This window comes from Pollachius pollachius (genome assembly GCF_949987615.1).
Source record: "Pollachius pollachius genome assembly, chromosome: 17".
Taxonomy (NCBI): domain Eukaryota; kingdom Metazoa; phylum Chordata; class Actinopteri; order Gadiformes; family Gadidae; genus Pollachius; species Pollachius pollachius.
This window is the reverse complement of record NC_136950.1, coordinates 17365949-17381842: the sequence shown is the minus strand read 5'-3', so window position 1 is coordinate 17381842 and position 15894 is coordinate 17365949. Positions and strand designations below refer to the sequence as shown.

Sequence of the window (15894 nt, the reverse complement as noted above, 5' to 3'; positions counted from 1 at the left end):
CGCGGCCGTGTGTCTGTCCTTCACCGCCCAGCGACCGTACTCGTGTGTGCGTCGGCGCTACGGTGTGTGTCGTCCTTGGTACACACAGCCCCATCCCCCTTCGCTCACAAACAAGCCTGCACTTATCTCCACTCTCCTCCTCCACCTCGGTGTCTGGGCTGGCCGTGTCCGTGAACCTGCGCTAATTAGCATCACGCTGTTTATTTACTCTCTGTCGGGAGAGAGAGCTCCGCATGCAGGCTTAAAACTAGAGCGAGGAGGTGGAGCCACGCGGCCACAATCAAAGGCTTGGGAGAGAGGGATGGAGAGAGGGAGGGAGCGAGACGGACGGACAGAACATGGCAGAGGTGGAACATTAGTTATACATTTGGGAGACATGCCGGAGGCTTGAAATATGACACAGAAACGCATCCCCAAAAGAGTTAGGTAAGCACGGGTAAAAAAGATTGGCTGGAAATCTCGTTAACAAACACCTGATCAGAGCTGCAGAGTCTTAATAAGATGTTGTCTTCCTCCCCTCTGGCTCTCGGCCCGCTCCCACTGCACCCCGGGAAAGGGGATCTCTACGTTGTGTTGTTATTGATCATCAGGGCTAGGAGGCAGTCAGACTGAGTTGGGCCCCACAGCGAGGGGCGGCATTGGGGCTCCAATAGGTCCTTGGTAGAGGGGCCACTGTGAGGACTGAGAATGTTCTACCAATACCTACTACTTTAGATCAAATCTGTTTTCGGAAAGGGGGCTTCTTATCATCCTCACAACTCATCACCACCGCCTGTAGAGAAGGTAGTTGATGAAGTATACTGGGATTCAAATGTGTCACACTGGCCTGGTTGACAGCCGGAGGAACTACTCTAGAAGAAGGTTTGACCTTCCTCTGGAAACGGTGTGAAACGCACCGCGTGCCGTCCCTGTGATGTGGTGTTCTCGTGGTCCCCCATGGGCCAGCACCTCTGCTTTGGACTGGACTCACCGCGGCCGCTCCACGTTTTGGCTCCTCCCAGGACCCGGAGCGGAGCACTCAGGATCGGAGTGTGTACTCCGGCTTGGCGTTGGCGAGGTGGATCCTGCTGGTGGTTCAAGTGTTGCAACATTCAGGGGTGACTAACCCAGTCTGGTGTCATCCAATGCACGTGGAAGGGGTTAGGGGTTCACAAGGAGTGATCTGTGTTTGTTGATCCCCCCCACCCCCGCCCTTATCCACACACACACATACACACACACACACAGACACAGACACACACACACACACACACACTCCGCCTGTCTGAACCCTGTCTCTCCTGCCGCGTCGCCCCCTTCTCCTCCGGCCCACCCCGGCCTCTTGACTACTCTTTGGAGCCGTTTGACCTATTGTGAGCGCTAAATGTCACCGCGGAGGTAAAGGTCGGCTAAAGGTTTAGCATGGCTGGCACACAGCGCTGGAGGCTGACAGGCCCAAGGTGCTAGTACAACAGGCAGGAATGTATGTACTGTACACACGGACACCACTGTTCAAGGTGGAGGTAGCCCCTGTGGAGGGAGCAGGGGCATGTGGAGAACACGGTGCTAAGAGTCTTAACGTTTCTACATCCTGTGTGTGCCCCCCCCCATCTGCCCACACCCCTCTTACACACTTATTGCATGTTGTACGTCCTGGCACTTAATCCACGCACTGAGTGTGTGTTGTGCGTCCTTGCACTTATAAATAGTACTTAGCATTGTGTAGCGTCTTATCCTAGCTATCTTTGTTGTACAAGGGGAATAGGTTAGCAATTGTTAGTGCTTGGCACTTGGTTCGATGAACATCCTTACTGTAAACGACAGGAATATATTGTAGTTTCTCTTTCTTTCTGACACTTATTGTAAGTCGCTTTGGATAAAAGTGTGCGCGCGCGTGCGTGCGTGCGTGCGAGCGTGCGTGTGTGTGTGTTTGCGTGTTTGCGTGTGTCATCTGGTTTGCCTTGGAGTGAGTCGTAATGATTGAGGACGTGCCAGCTCACCAGGAATGACTCATGACCCTGTTGGACATCGGGTCAAAGGTCGTTGATTGTCGGAGGTTTAGGGCGTCCTGCGGGCGTCTCTGTCTCCCAGAGACGTCTCTGTCTCCCACTGGGTCCTGAATATCAAATGAGATGCCCCCCCCCCCCCCGACTGTTACAAAACAGTTCATTACAAGGGTCTTAGTCACATGTGCACCAAACAGAAATGGAAAAAAAGGTTTGATGAAACTGAACAAGAAACACTGCCCCAGATGTAGGGGGGTCTTACCCTAGATGTGTGGGACTGGGTCTCCTTATGCCAGACAGCGGGGGGGGGGGGTTCTGATCAGCTGCAGCATTTCTCCATCGATTCATCTGCATGCCCGTGCCGGCCGGAGCAGCAGGCTCCTAATTGGAATGGATTTCTCCTGGGCATCGATCTGCTCAGGTGACAGAGGATGACAGATGTGTGTGTGTGTGTGATATGATAGCCATTTTGTTTTGTTGAGCCCTTTCTCTTGCAAACCCCCTTTCTCTGGTTGTTGTCTTAAAGGGTGAAATGTACTGTCTATCCCACTGTGTGTTTAGGATTTGGTCCCTCTCTGTCTCTCTCTCTCTCTCTCTCTTTCTCTGTGTCTGTCTCTCTCTCTCCCTCTCTCAAACAAGGACCTCTGCAAACACTGATTTCATTTTCTCCCTGACTGCCCTCGCTCCTTGGAGGCAGGATTAAAAAAAACGAGTCCAGTGACACACACACTCACACACCCCAGGGTGAGGATCTTCCTTCCCAACAGGGGAAAGATGAGCAGTTTTTAGCGCTTCCAGGAAGCCGGCGTCTAGCTCAGATTATCCCCGGGTTCACGCCAGACGACTCGGGAGTGATTTGTTTTTGGGGGCTGACGGACCGACAAGGTCCTCCCGCCTTCACCTGAGCTCTGGGGCGCTTGAGGAGGAGAGCAGGGAGGTGAACCCAAGGTGCTCCCGCATGCCTCCTCCCCCTGCCTCCTCCTCCTGCCTCCTCCCCCTGCCTCCTCCCCCTGCCTCCTCCTCCTGCCTCCTCCCCCTGCCTCCTCCTCCTGCCTCCTCCCCCTGCCTCCTCCCCCTGCCTCCTCCTCCTGCCTCCTCCCCCTGCCTCCTCCTCCTGCCTCCTTCCGCTGCCTCCTCCTCCTGCCTCCTCCCCCTGCCTCCTCCCCCTGCCTCCTCCTCCTGCCTCCTCCCCCTGCCTCCTCCTCCTGCCTCCTCCCCCTGCCTCCTCCCCCTGCCTCCTCCTCCTGCCTCCTCCCCCTGCCTCCTCCCCCTGCCTCCTCCTCCTGCCTCCTCCCCCTGCCTCCTCCCCCTGCCTCCTCCCCCTGCCTCCTCCCCCTGCTTCCTCCTCCTGCCTCCTCCCCCTGCCTCCTCCCTGTTCTCCTCCCTTTGTCTTCCCCTGCCTCCTCCCCCCTCCACCCTCCATCTTCCACCTCCACCTCCTCCCTCCACCCCCCTCTGCCTCCTCCCACTGTCTCCCCCTACCTTCTCCCTCCACCTTCTACCACTGTCTCCCCCCTCTGCCTCCCCCCTCTACCTCCCCCCTCTGCCTCCTCCTCCTGCCTCCTCCGCCTTCTACCTCCACCTCCTCTTCCTGTCTCCTCCTCCACGACTGAGACGCACCCAGCACGCCATTGGCTGTCTTTGTGGAAGAGAGTGTGTGTGTGTGTGTGAGCGAGAGAGTGTGTGTGTGTGTGTGTGTGTGTGTGTGTGTGTGTGTGTGTGTGTGTTGGCTGGGGAGGGGCTTATGACCGCTGGACATGACTTCTCCTGGCCAGCTGGCCACGGCCCCCCGTGGTGTACCCCTTATCTGGTCGGGATCTGCTTTCATCTGGGCTGAGGACCCGGGGGACACACACACACACACACACACACACACACACACACACACACACACACACACACACACACACACACACACACACACACACACACACACACACACACACACACACACACACACACACACACACACACACACACACACACACACCATTCCAGACCCCCCTCCACCTAGCCCTATCTGTAAGTCCCAGATGACTGGGTCTCTCACCCCCCGAGTGATAAGACACCCCATTCCCCCCCCCCACAGCCTAACGTTCATCCTCTTTGTTCTGCCTCTGCGTTCCGTTTCTCCTAATAATATCAACTAATACGAGACCCAGTTCTTAAGGGCTGATTATCGTCCCACGTTCACGCGACGCAAGGGGGTTACAGACCCGTTACGTCCTTGCGGACCCTCCCTGCCTCCACGGCAAGGGCCTGACGTGCGCCTCCCAAAAATGTTGACCTTCCGTCGAGGCGACGCAGCAGCAACGGCTGCGATGGGTGCGCTCACTAAAACCAGACGCAGAACCAACACCACCCAAAACAGGTTCACGACTGCCTGGAAGCGTCTGCGTGCTCCTGTTGTGTGAACGTGGTGATACCATAATCAGCCCTTTAGCATGTTTGTGTTGTTGTGTCACAGACCTTGTTGCCCTGCTCACGTCCCCCCCGTTGCGTAACCGCAACGCAAACACGTGACATTTCACCACCACACAGTAACAAGCGCACACTAACACGTCAGGCCCGTCCGCTGCTGTTTGACAGTACCAAAGTCCTCGTCACTGTCTCTGACCGGTCGGGAGCCGGGCTATCATCGCCCCAGCAGTCAGGGCCTTAACATCATCGATCCCCGGGCGTCTCAACCCTGCGTGGGCTGCATGACCCACGGCCAGGGCGGTGTTTAACCCCAGGAAGCGATGTACGGCGGGCTGGACCCAATCCCTCCTGCCAGACTCGAGGCAGGTCGGTGGTTGGTCAGGTTGACACACACCGTCTGGGTTCTGACCCCACGCACCGATAAATAAAGGGATGAAGCCCAAGCAACATACTGTCTGCCGAGTGTTGGGCATGGACGAGAGAGGCTTTGTGGTGCTCTGTGGGGAGCATCAGGACTTGTCCTGACAAAGACAGCCTCTCTCTGCCCCCCTGCTGAGCCCTACGAGAGGAGGCCTCCACGTTTACCAAACCTAACCCTTGATGCATCTCTCAGGGTTCAATACTCCAACCCGTGGTGGAGCGTGATTGGAGCGTGACCCAAGTGGTGTGTCGGGCCTCCGGTTAGATGATTCTAGGTCTGAGCCCCACCTGTGTAAACGGTTTCACCGGTGAGATGGCCTGTTGTCAGTGCTAGGCTGGAAATGAGAGGGTGAGGAAGATGGTTGAGTGTAGGACTGATTCAACTTCGTGAAGTGTTCCAATCCTTCCCGCACTTATCCACTTCCAGGTTCCCAGCGCCAACCAATAGATGGTTCTGGTGTCACAGACAGACAGGCAGACAGGCAGGCAGGCAGGCAGGCAGGCAGGCAGGCAGGCAGGCAGGCAGACAGACAGACAGACAGACAGACAGACAGACAGACAGACAGACAGACAGACAGACAGACAGACAGACAGACAGACAGACAGACAGACAGACAGACAGACAGACAAAACAGAACCACACACACACACATAAAACAGAACCACACACACACATAAAACAGAACCACACACACACAAACAGAACCACACACACACACACACACATAAAACAGAACCACACACACACACACACACACATAAAACAGAACCACACACACATAAAACAGAACCACACACACAAACAGAACCAGACACACACAAACAGAACCAGACACACACATAAAACAGAACCACACACACAAACAGAACCACACATATAAAACAGAACCACACACACACAAACAAAACCACACACACACACACATAAAACAGAACCACACACACACACATAAAACAGAACCACACACACAAACAGAACCAGACACACACAAACAGAACCACACACTCAAAAAGAACCACACACACACACACCCTGTTCTGGGGTGCATTCCAGCCGGTCTCTCCCAGGTGGGCGCTGCGTTCCATCGCTCTGCCCTCCTGCTGAACCCTGACCCGCTCCAACGTCAACAGAACCTCACCTTTCACCCCACTGCCTCACCCCACCGCCTCACCTGATTATCTGGCTGTGTGGAGCTCTCTCTCTCGCTCTCTCTCTCTCTCCCTTTTGCTCTCTCTCTCTCTTTCTCTCTGTCTCTCTCTCATTCTCTCTGTCTCTCTCTCATTCTCTCTGTCTCTCTCTCTCAGGAGAGGTGGATCTCTCTCTCCCCCCCCCCCCCCCCGTGTTTCGTGCCCCATCCCTGACCTTTGACCCCAGTCAGATTAGAGCGGCTGGCGTTTCAAAGCCGGCAGCAGATTGAGTTGCATCTCTGACCTCTGTGCAGCTTCCCTCCGCAGGCCCGCTAACTCATTCTCCATAGGCGCGAGCGGTGAGGCTAGCACACGCTTTCTTTGTGGGGGGGCGCCATGGAAACAGCCAGGCGGCTAGACTACATGCTATCCAAGCTCACGTCTTTAAAGTGCTTGCCACGATCTTGCTGCGTTTCCTGAGGATAAACAGAGAGTCCATATAGTCCCTCTCTCTGATAGGCGGATGAATGCGCTCCCCTCCAAAGTGTTTGGATCTTGGCAAAAGATTTTGGTTATTTATTTTGTCATCGTTTACAGTTTTAAATGTTCCCTTTTTGGCCAAACCCAAAGCATAGGTAGCTCTTAACTCTTCTTTTTAAAACAGCTTTCACCGTTACCGTATTAAAGTGACACCTCCTCTTACACACCTTAGTTCACACCAAAACAGTATGACTCGACCACGACAACAAGCCTGGCCATTAGGTGTGTGTGTGTGTGTGTGTTTGAGGAAGTGTTGAGTGTGTGTGAGAACCTAGCACTTGTTTCTCTTTCCATGAAGTAAACAGTGTGGTGCTAGAAATTCAAGAATATCCCCAACTCCCATTTTAAAGTGAATCCAATATGGTTCGATCTCTCGACCTCTGAGCTGTGGACCTCTGGTTGCAGCCGTGGCCTCACATGAGCCGGTGTGAAGCTCTGCTGGAGCCCAGCGTGGGTGGGGTTCGACGGTGGATCCTCCGCCCCAAGGCCTGACCAGCTCTGAATCAGACACCTCTTCCTGGGCCTGTTTTGAAGGGCACGGTGTCACGGTGCTGGAAACGCTCTACTGGGGCCGGCTCTGGCTCTGGGTGTGTCTGAGCTCAGCATGTCTTCAGCCTGCATGGAAATAGTGTCGCTGTATCGTTTCCATTGGGGGAGGTTTGCAGGCCGTTTCAAAGGCACGCCGCCACGCTAATCACGGTCGATGCTGTGCCTAGTTGGTTGTTCCTGCAGGTACAGAGGGTCCGCAGTAAGTGGGTCCACGCTCAACCCATCTAAACTGTAGAGATGATAAATGCTTGACGGTGTTGGAGCTACACCGTTTACTCGCGTGCCCGGCTACGAACGACGGCAAGCTGGTAATGATCAATCCTCTCCTCCACCTATAGCCACGTCCCCCTCTACCTCCACCTAAAGCCATGCCCTCTACCTCCACCTAAAGCCATGCCCTCCCCCTCTACCTCCACCTAAAGCCATGCCCTCTACCTCCACCTAAAGCCATGTTCTCTACCTCCACCTAAAGCCATGCCCTCTACCTCCACCTAAAGCCATGTTCTCTACCTCCACCTAAAGCCATGCCCTCTACCTCCACCTAAAGTCATGCCCTCCCCCTCTACCTCCACCTAAAGCCATGCCCTCCCCCTCTACCTCCACCTAAAGCCATGCCCTCCCCCTCTACCTCCACCTAAAGCCATGCCCTCTACCTCCACCTAAAGCCATGCCCTCCCCCTCTACCCCCACCTAAAGCCATGCCCCACCCCCTCTACCTCCACCTATAGCCACGTTCCCCCTCCACCTATTGCCCGCCCACCTCTTCCCCCTATAGGCACATCCCCCCCATTTACCTCCACCTATAGCCTCCCCCCCTCTAGAGGTTTCCGTTGCCACGGTTCCCTTCCAGTGCCGCTGGGCAGGCCTTCACCGTCGGGCTGGAGTCAACCGCCCAGAGCGAGAAGCGGCTCGGCGGTCACAGAGCCGTACCTCAGCGGTGGCGCTGTGTAAATAATCCTCCTCGGAGTGCAGAAAACACTTCCAGCTGCTCCGCGACGTTCCTCAGGTTCAGCCCTCGCTCTCCTCCTCGCTCTCCCGTGTGGGAGCCAAGCACACCGACACACAATCAGCATTCTGGTTTTCTCTTTCCTCCGTTTTTTGGGGAATAATATTTGTTTTTCGAGCGTTTTTTCCATTTTGCGTTTGGATTTCTAGATTAGCGTTTTTGTGAGATTGGAATCACGGAGCGAGGCTGAGGCTGAGAAAAAGGCCTGTATCAAAGGCCTGCTGCAGGAGGAATATCAGATCAACAAACACACTTTCAACCCCAGAATCTGGTCGCCATTAAGCCCATTCCGAGCTTTCCATCGGCGTGGCCCATCGTGATATATGATCTATAATTTAGATATAATGGACATGACGCCACACAGCCGCCACTCGCCCACATCGTGATGAATGGCCGCGCCCTGAAACGGCTGATTAACAGGACGTGCCTGGAGAGTTTGGGTGCTGGTGTTGTGCAGCCCCTCCCTGTACATCAGAGTGCAGCGTCTGTGATCCGGTGAATCCCGGCTTTGCAGGGGGGCTCAGTCCCCCCACCCCCCGGCCAGGCCGCGGAGAGGAGCACCGGGAAGGAGGGGGCGGGGCTGGTGTCTCCTCATCCCGGGGAACTCCTGGCCCCGGGCGACGTTCACGCTTCCCCGGCTGATCCACGCAGGAAGTCCTGGTGTGTAAGGGGGTTACAAGGCGGCCCCCCCTACGGAGCCCACAGCGTGAGTCCTGGCTGCACACGAGTCCAAATCAAAGAGGGCACTCTGTCAGCCCGGCGCCCTGGGCAGGCGAGAGAGAGAGAGAGGGAGAGAGAGAGAGAGAGAGAGAGGCGGAGGTACGACTACAGAGAAACATTGTAACAGGACTGCTTGTCGCCCTCTAGACGGACTTGTCTAAGTGACAGTTCTTCCTCTCCTCCCTGCCTCCTCTGCCTCTCTCTGTGCTGTGGGACAGGGCTTCCTGTGGTGGCAGACAGCAGTACTGCACGGCGGGAAACCTCCTAATGGACTGCATTTATTTTAACCAGCATTGACTCCCGTTCACCCGTTCATGCACACATTCACACACCGAGGGCGGAGTCAGCCGTGCGAGGCGACAGCCAGCTTGCCGGCGAGCAGTTAGGGTGATGTGTCTTGCTCAGGGACCCCTCGACATTCAGTTAGGAGGAGCCGGGGATCGAACTAGCAACCTTCTGGTTACCAGCCTACCCGCTCTACTGCCTGAGCCACATGCCGCCACCGTACAGATATAGATGAGATAAAGATGAGAATAGTCAGTCTGCAATACCTCTGTTCCCAGATGTGTTTGACGGTCATGACGGCTGATACCAGATGTGTTTGGCGGTCATGACGGCTGATCCCAGATGTGTTTGACAGTCATGACGGCTGTTCCCAGATGTGTTTGACGGTCATGACGGCTGTTCCCAGATGTGTTTGACGGTCATGACGGCTGATCCCAGATGTGTTTGACGGTCGTGACGGCTGAGCCCAGATGTGTTTGACGGTCATGACGGCTGATCCCAGATGTGTTTTCTGTGTCCCTGCAGGCAGCGGTTGAGACCAGCGCTTCATGCCCGATGAAGAGCCTCCAGTTCCGCAACATCGCCCCCAAGGCCCCGGCGGCGGTGGTCTCCTGCCCCCCCCAGGCGCTGCTGTCCTGCCCCCCTCCCTTGGCCGTCCCCGACGCGGCCAGCAGCCCCTGCCCCAAGTCCATCATGGTGCCGGGCCAGAACTACGCCCTCATGCAGATCGCCGGTCAGGACGGGACCTTCTCCCTGGTGGCCCTGCCCCCCTCCGTCTCCCCCCAGACCCCCCATCCCCAGCAGCAGCAGACCCCGCCCGTCCAGAGCAACCCCAAGTTGCCCATCCCTCGGTACCCGCCCATGAGAAGCAAGGGCGCCTCGGAGAAGACCAAGCCGCCGCCGCCGCCGCCCTCCCCCACGGCGAAGACCCCGCCCAAGGTCGTCATGGCGACGCGGGCGCGGCCGACGGACGCCCCGCCTCCCGCCGTGAAGAGGAAGCTCCTGGAGTCCAAGGACTTCAGAGAGCCTCCGCCGCACAAGGAGCTCTCGGAGCAGGTCATCCTGATCGACCCCACCGCCTCCGAGATCTCCGTCAGCCCGCTCCTCCCGGAGAACGCCGTCCTGTTCCCCGGGCCGCCGCTGGAGCACGCGGCCGACGTCCCGCCTCAACGCCCCCTTGCCGCCGCCGCCGCCGCCGCCGCCGTCACGGACGTTGCTCACAGCCTCCTCTACCCCCCCGCCAACCTCTCCCAGAGCAAAGCCCCGGAGGAGGTTAAAAAGGAGCTCAGACCCTGCCCGCCCCGGCCCGCCGCCGCGCCGGCCGCCGCCAGCATCACGGTCCTCTCCCCCTCCATCTTCAGCAAGGCGGTCCAGATCATCCCCTCGCCGCCCAAAGGCAAGCTGCCCATCGCGCCCTACTCCAAGATGAAGAGCGCCCTGGTCCCGGCGGCCAAGCTCAGCGCCGTGCCCCTGGAAACCAAGGGTCTCTGCGGCCAGCTGGGTCTCTCCAGCACCACTGAGACCGCAGCCCAGACCTCCTTCAAGCCCGAACCCCTGGTTGTCAGCCCGCTGCCCAGCCCCCTGATCGGCGCCCAGCCCCGGACCCCCTACCTGCCCGTCCTGGGCGCCCTGCACAAAGCCCCCGGCAAGAAGAGGGGCCGCAAGAGGAAGACCACGGAGGACGTCCTGACCTTCGAGGCGCGGAGGAAGAGGTCCCTGTCGTTCTTCCGCCGGAGGGTCCCGGAGAAGCCCCCGGCTGGCGCCCCGGCCTCCACCTCGCCGCCGAGCGAGGTGGACATCACCAAGAAGTACCGCAGCATCCGGCCCAAGCCCATGCTCGTCATGGAGACGCTGCCCCAGCTGCTCAGCCTGCCACAGCCGGCCGTTACCTCGGATTGCCAGGAGCAGGATCTCCTACGAGGCAACCCCCTCCCCGGCCACACCCCCAACGCCCCCGACGGCCGGCCCGCGCCGCCGGCCTCTCTGACCCTCCAGCTGAAGGGCGGAGCCCCCCACCAGAGGATGTTCATGGGCGGGCGGCCGCTGCACCGCTGCCCCACCTGCAGCCGTTGCTTCCAGTTCAAGCACCACCTGCAGAGCCACATGAACAGCCACACCAACAGCCGGCCCTACGTCTGCCCCTTCTGCCGCAAGGCCTACGCCCACTCGGGAAGCCTGAGCACGCACACCAAGCTGCACCACTCGGACTGCTGGCCGCTCAAGACGCTGCGCTGCGAGTTCTGCGACAAGGCCTTCGGCTACGTGGGCGTGTACTTCAGCCACCTGCGGGAAGTGCACAAGGTGGTGCTGACGGTGGAGCCCTCCATCAGCCACCACGAGGACGACGTAGCCGTGGCGGGGTGAGCCAAAGCACACCTTAGAAGAGGGGGATCCCGTAGAAACATGTGTGGGCTCTCTGCCCGTAAGCTCATAGGTATAGATCAGCGTTGTTCCGATACTGATACCGGTTACGTAAATTCCTCCGAAACTGAAATGCAGTGTCAGGTATCGGCGAGTACACTACACAAGTCTATGCCCTGATCCGATACCATCATATGACTCATATACTACACAGGCAGAGAACATCACATTACGGTTTTATACTGCGTTCGTTAGCGGTCTGATGTGGGAAGTCGGAATGAGAAACGTGTAGTCAGAAACACATAGATGCTCAATTACGTCTGTTGGCACAAAGCGATGGGAGGGTGTGAAAAGTAACACATTAGCTTACATAACGTGTTATCAGAGATGTTGAATGACTCAAAATAAGGTAAAACACGACAAGTGTTTGTGCTTGTGACTGTACTGGTGTACCGCGTTCTGTTTGTTTATGACAACAAAGATGCTTTGCTGAAGTTCAGAAGATCTTGTCTGGACACATAGATGCTCCCCTCACGATTAACTTACAAGAATACAAATGTAATATTATAGATTATAAATGTAAATGATCTAGTTCTATGATCTAGATATTGTCGACAGTAAGTGAACCGACTATACACTGCTGTCATCGTAAGAGAACCCTTCAATTGATATCAGTAGACACAATGCCAGATGCTGTATCGGTATACACCCGGCGTCGGCCGATACTGAAGTTCAGGAATCGCATCGGGAAGGAAAAGATTGCAATCGGAACGTGTCTAGTTTTAACTCCCCTTGTCCCTCTGGCCCGCAGCGCCGCCTCCCCGGACCAATCCGAAGACCCCGTGGACCCGGTGGAGCTGCAGATCAAGTGCGGCCGCTGCCAGGCCACCACGCCCACCTTCGCCGCCATGAAGCTGCACCTGCTGCAGGTGCACCGCGAGGAGACGCCGCCGCGGGCCCGCGACAGCCGCGGCGGGCGCGAGGCGGAAAACGAGCTGGTGAAGCACGCCGCCCACTACTGGCGGCAGTTCAACAAGAAGCGAGACCTGGTCAAGTGCGGCCGCTGCGACCAGGAGTTCTTCTCCTTCTCCAAGCTCCGGAGGCACATCCTGAGCCACCGGCCCCCCCCGGGGGGGGCCGGTGGCTCAGGATGTGCGTCCGGAGCCGGCGCCGGGCCGGGCGTGCTGGCGGGCCCCGGGTCGGCGTTCAACTGCGTGCTGTGCAGCGAGGTGCTGGAGACCCGGGAGGGGGTGCTGGAGCACTGGAGGAGTCGCCACCACTGCGAGCAGCCCGGCCTGCTCTGGAACGCCCTGCGCTGCTACCAGGGACCCCCCCTCCCCTCCCCCCCACCTGCTGCCGAGGGGGAGGAGCTGGAGGACATGGACACGCCCGCCCCCAGCCCACACTGATCCAGGACCCTGAGGGGAGGGGGGAGCCGAGGGCTGGGGGCTGGGCCCGGGGCGATCCCGGGTCGGGGATGTGATACTCTCAGTCCAGGTGTGAGGACAGCAGTACAGGGAAAAGGGGGTCACTTCTGAGTGATGCACTGAGGGGGGGGGGGGGTCTATGTCGAGGGCCTGCTCCTGAGGGGTCTCCCTCTAGGGGGGTCTCTGAGGGGTCTTCCTCTAGGACCGGGTCCTGGGGGGTCTCTCTCTAGGGGGGTCTCTGAGGGGTCTCTCTCTAGGACCAGGTCCTGGGGGGTCTCTCTAGGGGGGTCTCTCTCGAGGACCAGGTCCCGGGGGTCTCTCTAAGGGGGTCTCTGAGGGGTCTTCCTCTAGGACCGGGTCCTGGGGGGTCTCTCTCTAGGGGGGTCTCTCTCTAGGACCAGGTCCCGGGGGTCTCTCTAGGGGGGTCTCTCACTAGGACCAGGTCCTGGGGGTCTCTCTCTAGGGGGGTCTCTGGGGGGTCTCTCTCTAGGACCGGGTCCTGGGGGGTCTCTCTCTAGGGGGGTCTCTGAGGGGTCTCTCTCTAGGGGGGTCTCTGAGGGATCTCCCTTTAGGAATCGGGTCCTGGGGGGACTCCTTCCAGGACCAGGTCCTCGAGGACCTCTAGGACCGGGTCCTGGGGGTGAGACGAGTCTCAGTGTTGCCGTTCACTATGGATCGTCCCTGCAGGGAAAACCTTTTTTCCGTTTTGTGAAGCGTTTTCCGTGTCCTTCATTTAAATGCACTGTTTTGGTTTTCACTAATCATTTAATTTGGAATGCTTTATTTAAATTCCTGTCGCAGGTATTTTTTTACGGCTTATTTAAGTATGCCTCTTAAAAGGATAATTTATGAATTAACCCATGCAATTAAGTTGTTAAAAATAGAGACATTAGATTCTCATAATGGCAGGCATCAATGGATTCAGAATTGTACTTTTGTACGCTAACCCTACGTTGGAATACTGCAGTCACTAACAATCACTGAAGAATAAAAAACTGGGGTTGAACATTTCACGATTTCTTTCAGGAAGCATTGGGGTCCCCTCTGACCTTTGACCCAGGAAGGGGACCTCCTCTACCAGCAGCCATGTGATGACCTTCTCGCCTTTTAACAGACCAAGGTCATCGTCTCGTCGGGTCTGAATCGTGTCATTTAAATCGCTAACTATTATTGGAAATCTGTGTTTTCTGCGATAATGCCAAGGGTCTGTCGTCACAAGTGAATCTAGTACGCGTTACCACTGACAGAACATCATTCATCAAGTATAAAATCCACCAAAACAAAAACCTCTGCATAAAGTGATCAGCTAGTGTAAGCTCCTGGGAATCTCTGTGACCACGGAGGGAACCTCGTGTCCAGCCTGAACCGCCCCAAGGGGTTCCCACATGTATGTCGTCTGTGATCGGTCAAAGGACCAGTGCCGAGTCTGTTTTCCTTCCTCTTGGTGTGGTCAGTGTGTTGTGAGTGTTGAGTAGGTGCTAACCACAGTGACCTGGTGAGTAGGTACTCACCACAGTGACCTGATGAGTAGGTACTCACCACAGTGACCTGGTGAGTAGGTGCTCACTACAGGATGGTCAGTGACCTGGTGAGTAGGTACTCACCACAGTGTCCTGATGAGTAGGTACTCACTACAGGATGGTCAGTGACCTGGTGAGTAGGTACTCACCACAGGGTGTGGTTGTTACCAGTGTGTGTATGTGTGAACCTTTTCTATGAAGATAAAAAAAAATACAGGGTGAAGTGAATGTACCTTGAATGTTTTCAAAACCCTACCCAAATGATATATATATATATAGATATATATTATACATATAGACTTCTATAGAAAGAATATATAGATATATTGAGACATGATATATATATATTTACATAGAGTTACTAGTGATTCAGCTGCTTTCTGTCCCCCGATGGAGAGAGAACCCACGAACGAGGAATAGAAACTATTGCCAATAATGCAGAGCAGAAGCCATCAGATCTGTCCATACTGACAGGAGCTTGGACTGCAAACCACAACCAACTATCCACGCTGAAGAAACATCTATGTTTCCTCTGCGTTTCTACAGGAGGAATCAGTTGAATTGTCCGTCTCTTTTCTCTCAGCGAGCGGAAGAATGAAAACTAAAAATATGTCTGTTGGCACAAAGCGATGGGAGGGTGTGAAAAGTAACACATTAGCTTACATAAAGTGTTATTAGAGATGTTGAATGGCTCAAAATAAGGTAAAACATGACAAGTGTTTGTGCTTGTGATTGTACTGGTGTACCGCGTTCTGTTTGTTTATGACAATAAAGATATGCTTTGCTGAAGTTCAGAAGACTTGTTGGTGATTTTATATGTGGAGAGCAAAACGGGCTACTTAGAAATAGCTTCTGTTTATTAAGAATGTATTCGCGAAGCAGTCAAGAATATGCCTGCAGAGACTCCATCCATCACAAGACTGGGAATAATCTCTCTGTAAAGGTCATGTTACATGTACATCGTTTGGAGAGATAGGTTAGTTTAGATGTCCCCATATACATAGGTTAGTTTAGAGAGAGGTTAGTTGATGTAGTAGAGAGATAGGTTAGTTTAGATACATAGGTTAATTTAGAGAGATCGGTTCGTTTACATGTACCCATATACAAAGGTTAGTTTAGAGAGAGGTCATTTTAGAGATATTGGTTAGTTTAGAGAGATTGGTTAGTTAATATTGAGAAAACAACACTAACCAGCGAGAGGGTTTACGAACAGAACTCCTGCTGCAGAAGAACGTGACCGTGCGTCACAGGTCAGAGGTCAGAGGGTGTCCGGTCCCGTGGAAAGGTACGCCCGTTCAAACCCTGCCTCGGAGCGACGTGCCGCCACTGAACTCCCTGACGCACGCCCTGCCGGTGTCAGGCAGATTTCCATTCAAAGCCTGCGCTGAACTTCAAACCAATCTGTACCTGAAAGACGGAGGATTTCAAAGCGCCACCGCAGGTGATCAGTGCTGGAGGAGCCGAGATGAAGGTGCGACATCAGGCACCTCCACGTGCGTACCGGCGCGGCCGTTTCGCGCGCCGTCTCCACG

General features: G+C 55.7%; 1 protein-coding gene across 3 annotated transcripts in view; it reads left to right on the top strand.

Moving 5' to 3' along the window:
- znf438 (zinc finger protein 438) overlaps window positions 1-12934 on the top strand; it is a 34961-nt gene extending 22027 nt beyond the window's left edge. For all 3 annotated transcript variants that reach the window (XM_079754266.1, XM_079754268.1, XM_079754267.1), the window contains 2 exons: window positions 9580-11414; window positions 12227-12934. In XM_079754266.1, coding sequence (XP_079610392.1) covers window positions 9610-11414; window positions 12227-12824 — 2403 coding nt within the window. In that variant the 5' untranslated portion in view covers window positions 9580-9609 and the 3' untranslated portion in view covers window positions 12825-12934. The remainder of the gene's footprint in view (window positions 1-9579; window positions 11415-12226) is intronic.
- The last annotated feature ends 2960 nt before the right edge of the window (window positions 12935-15894 follow it).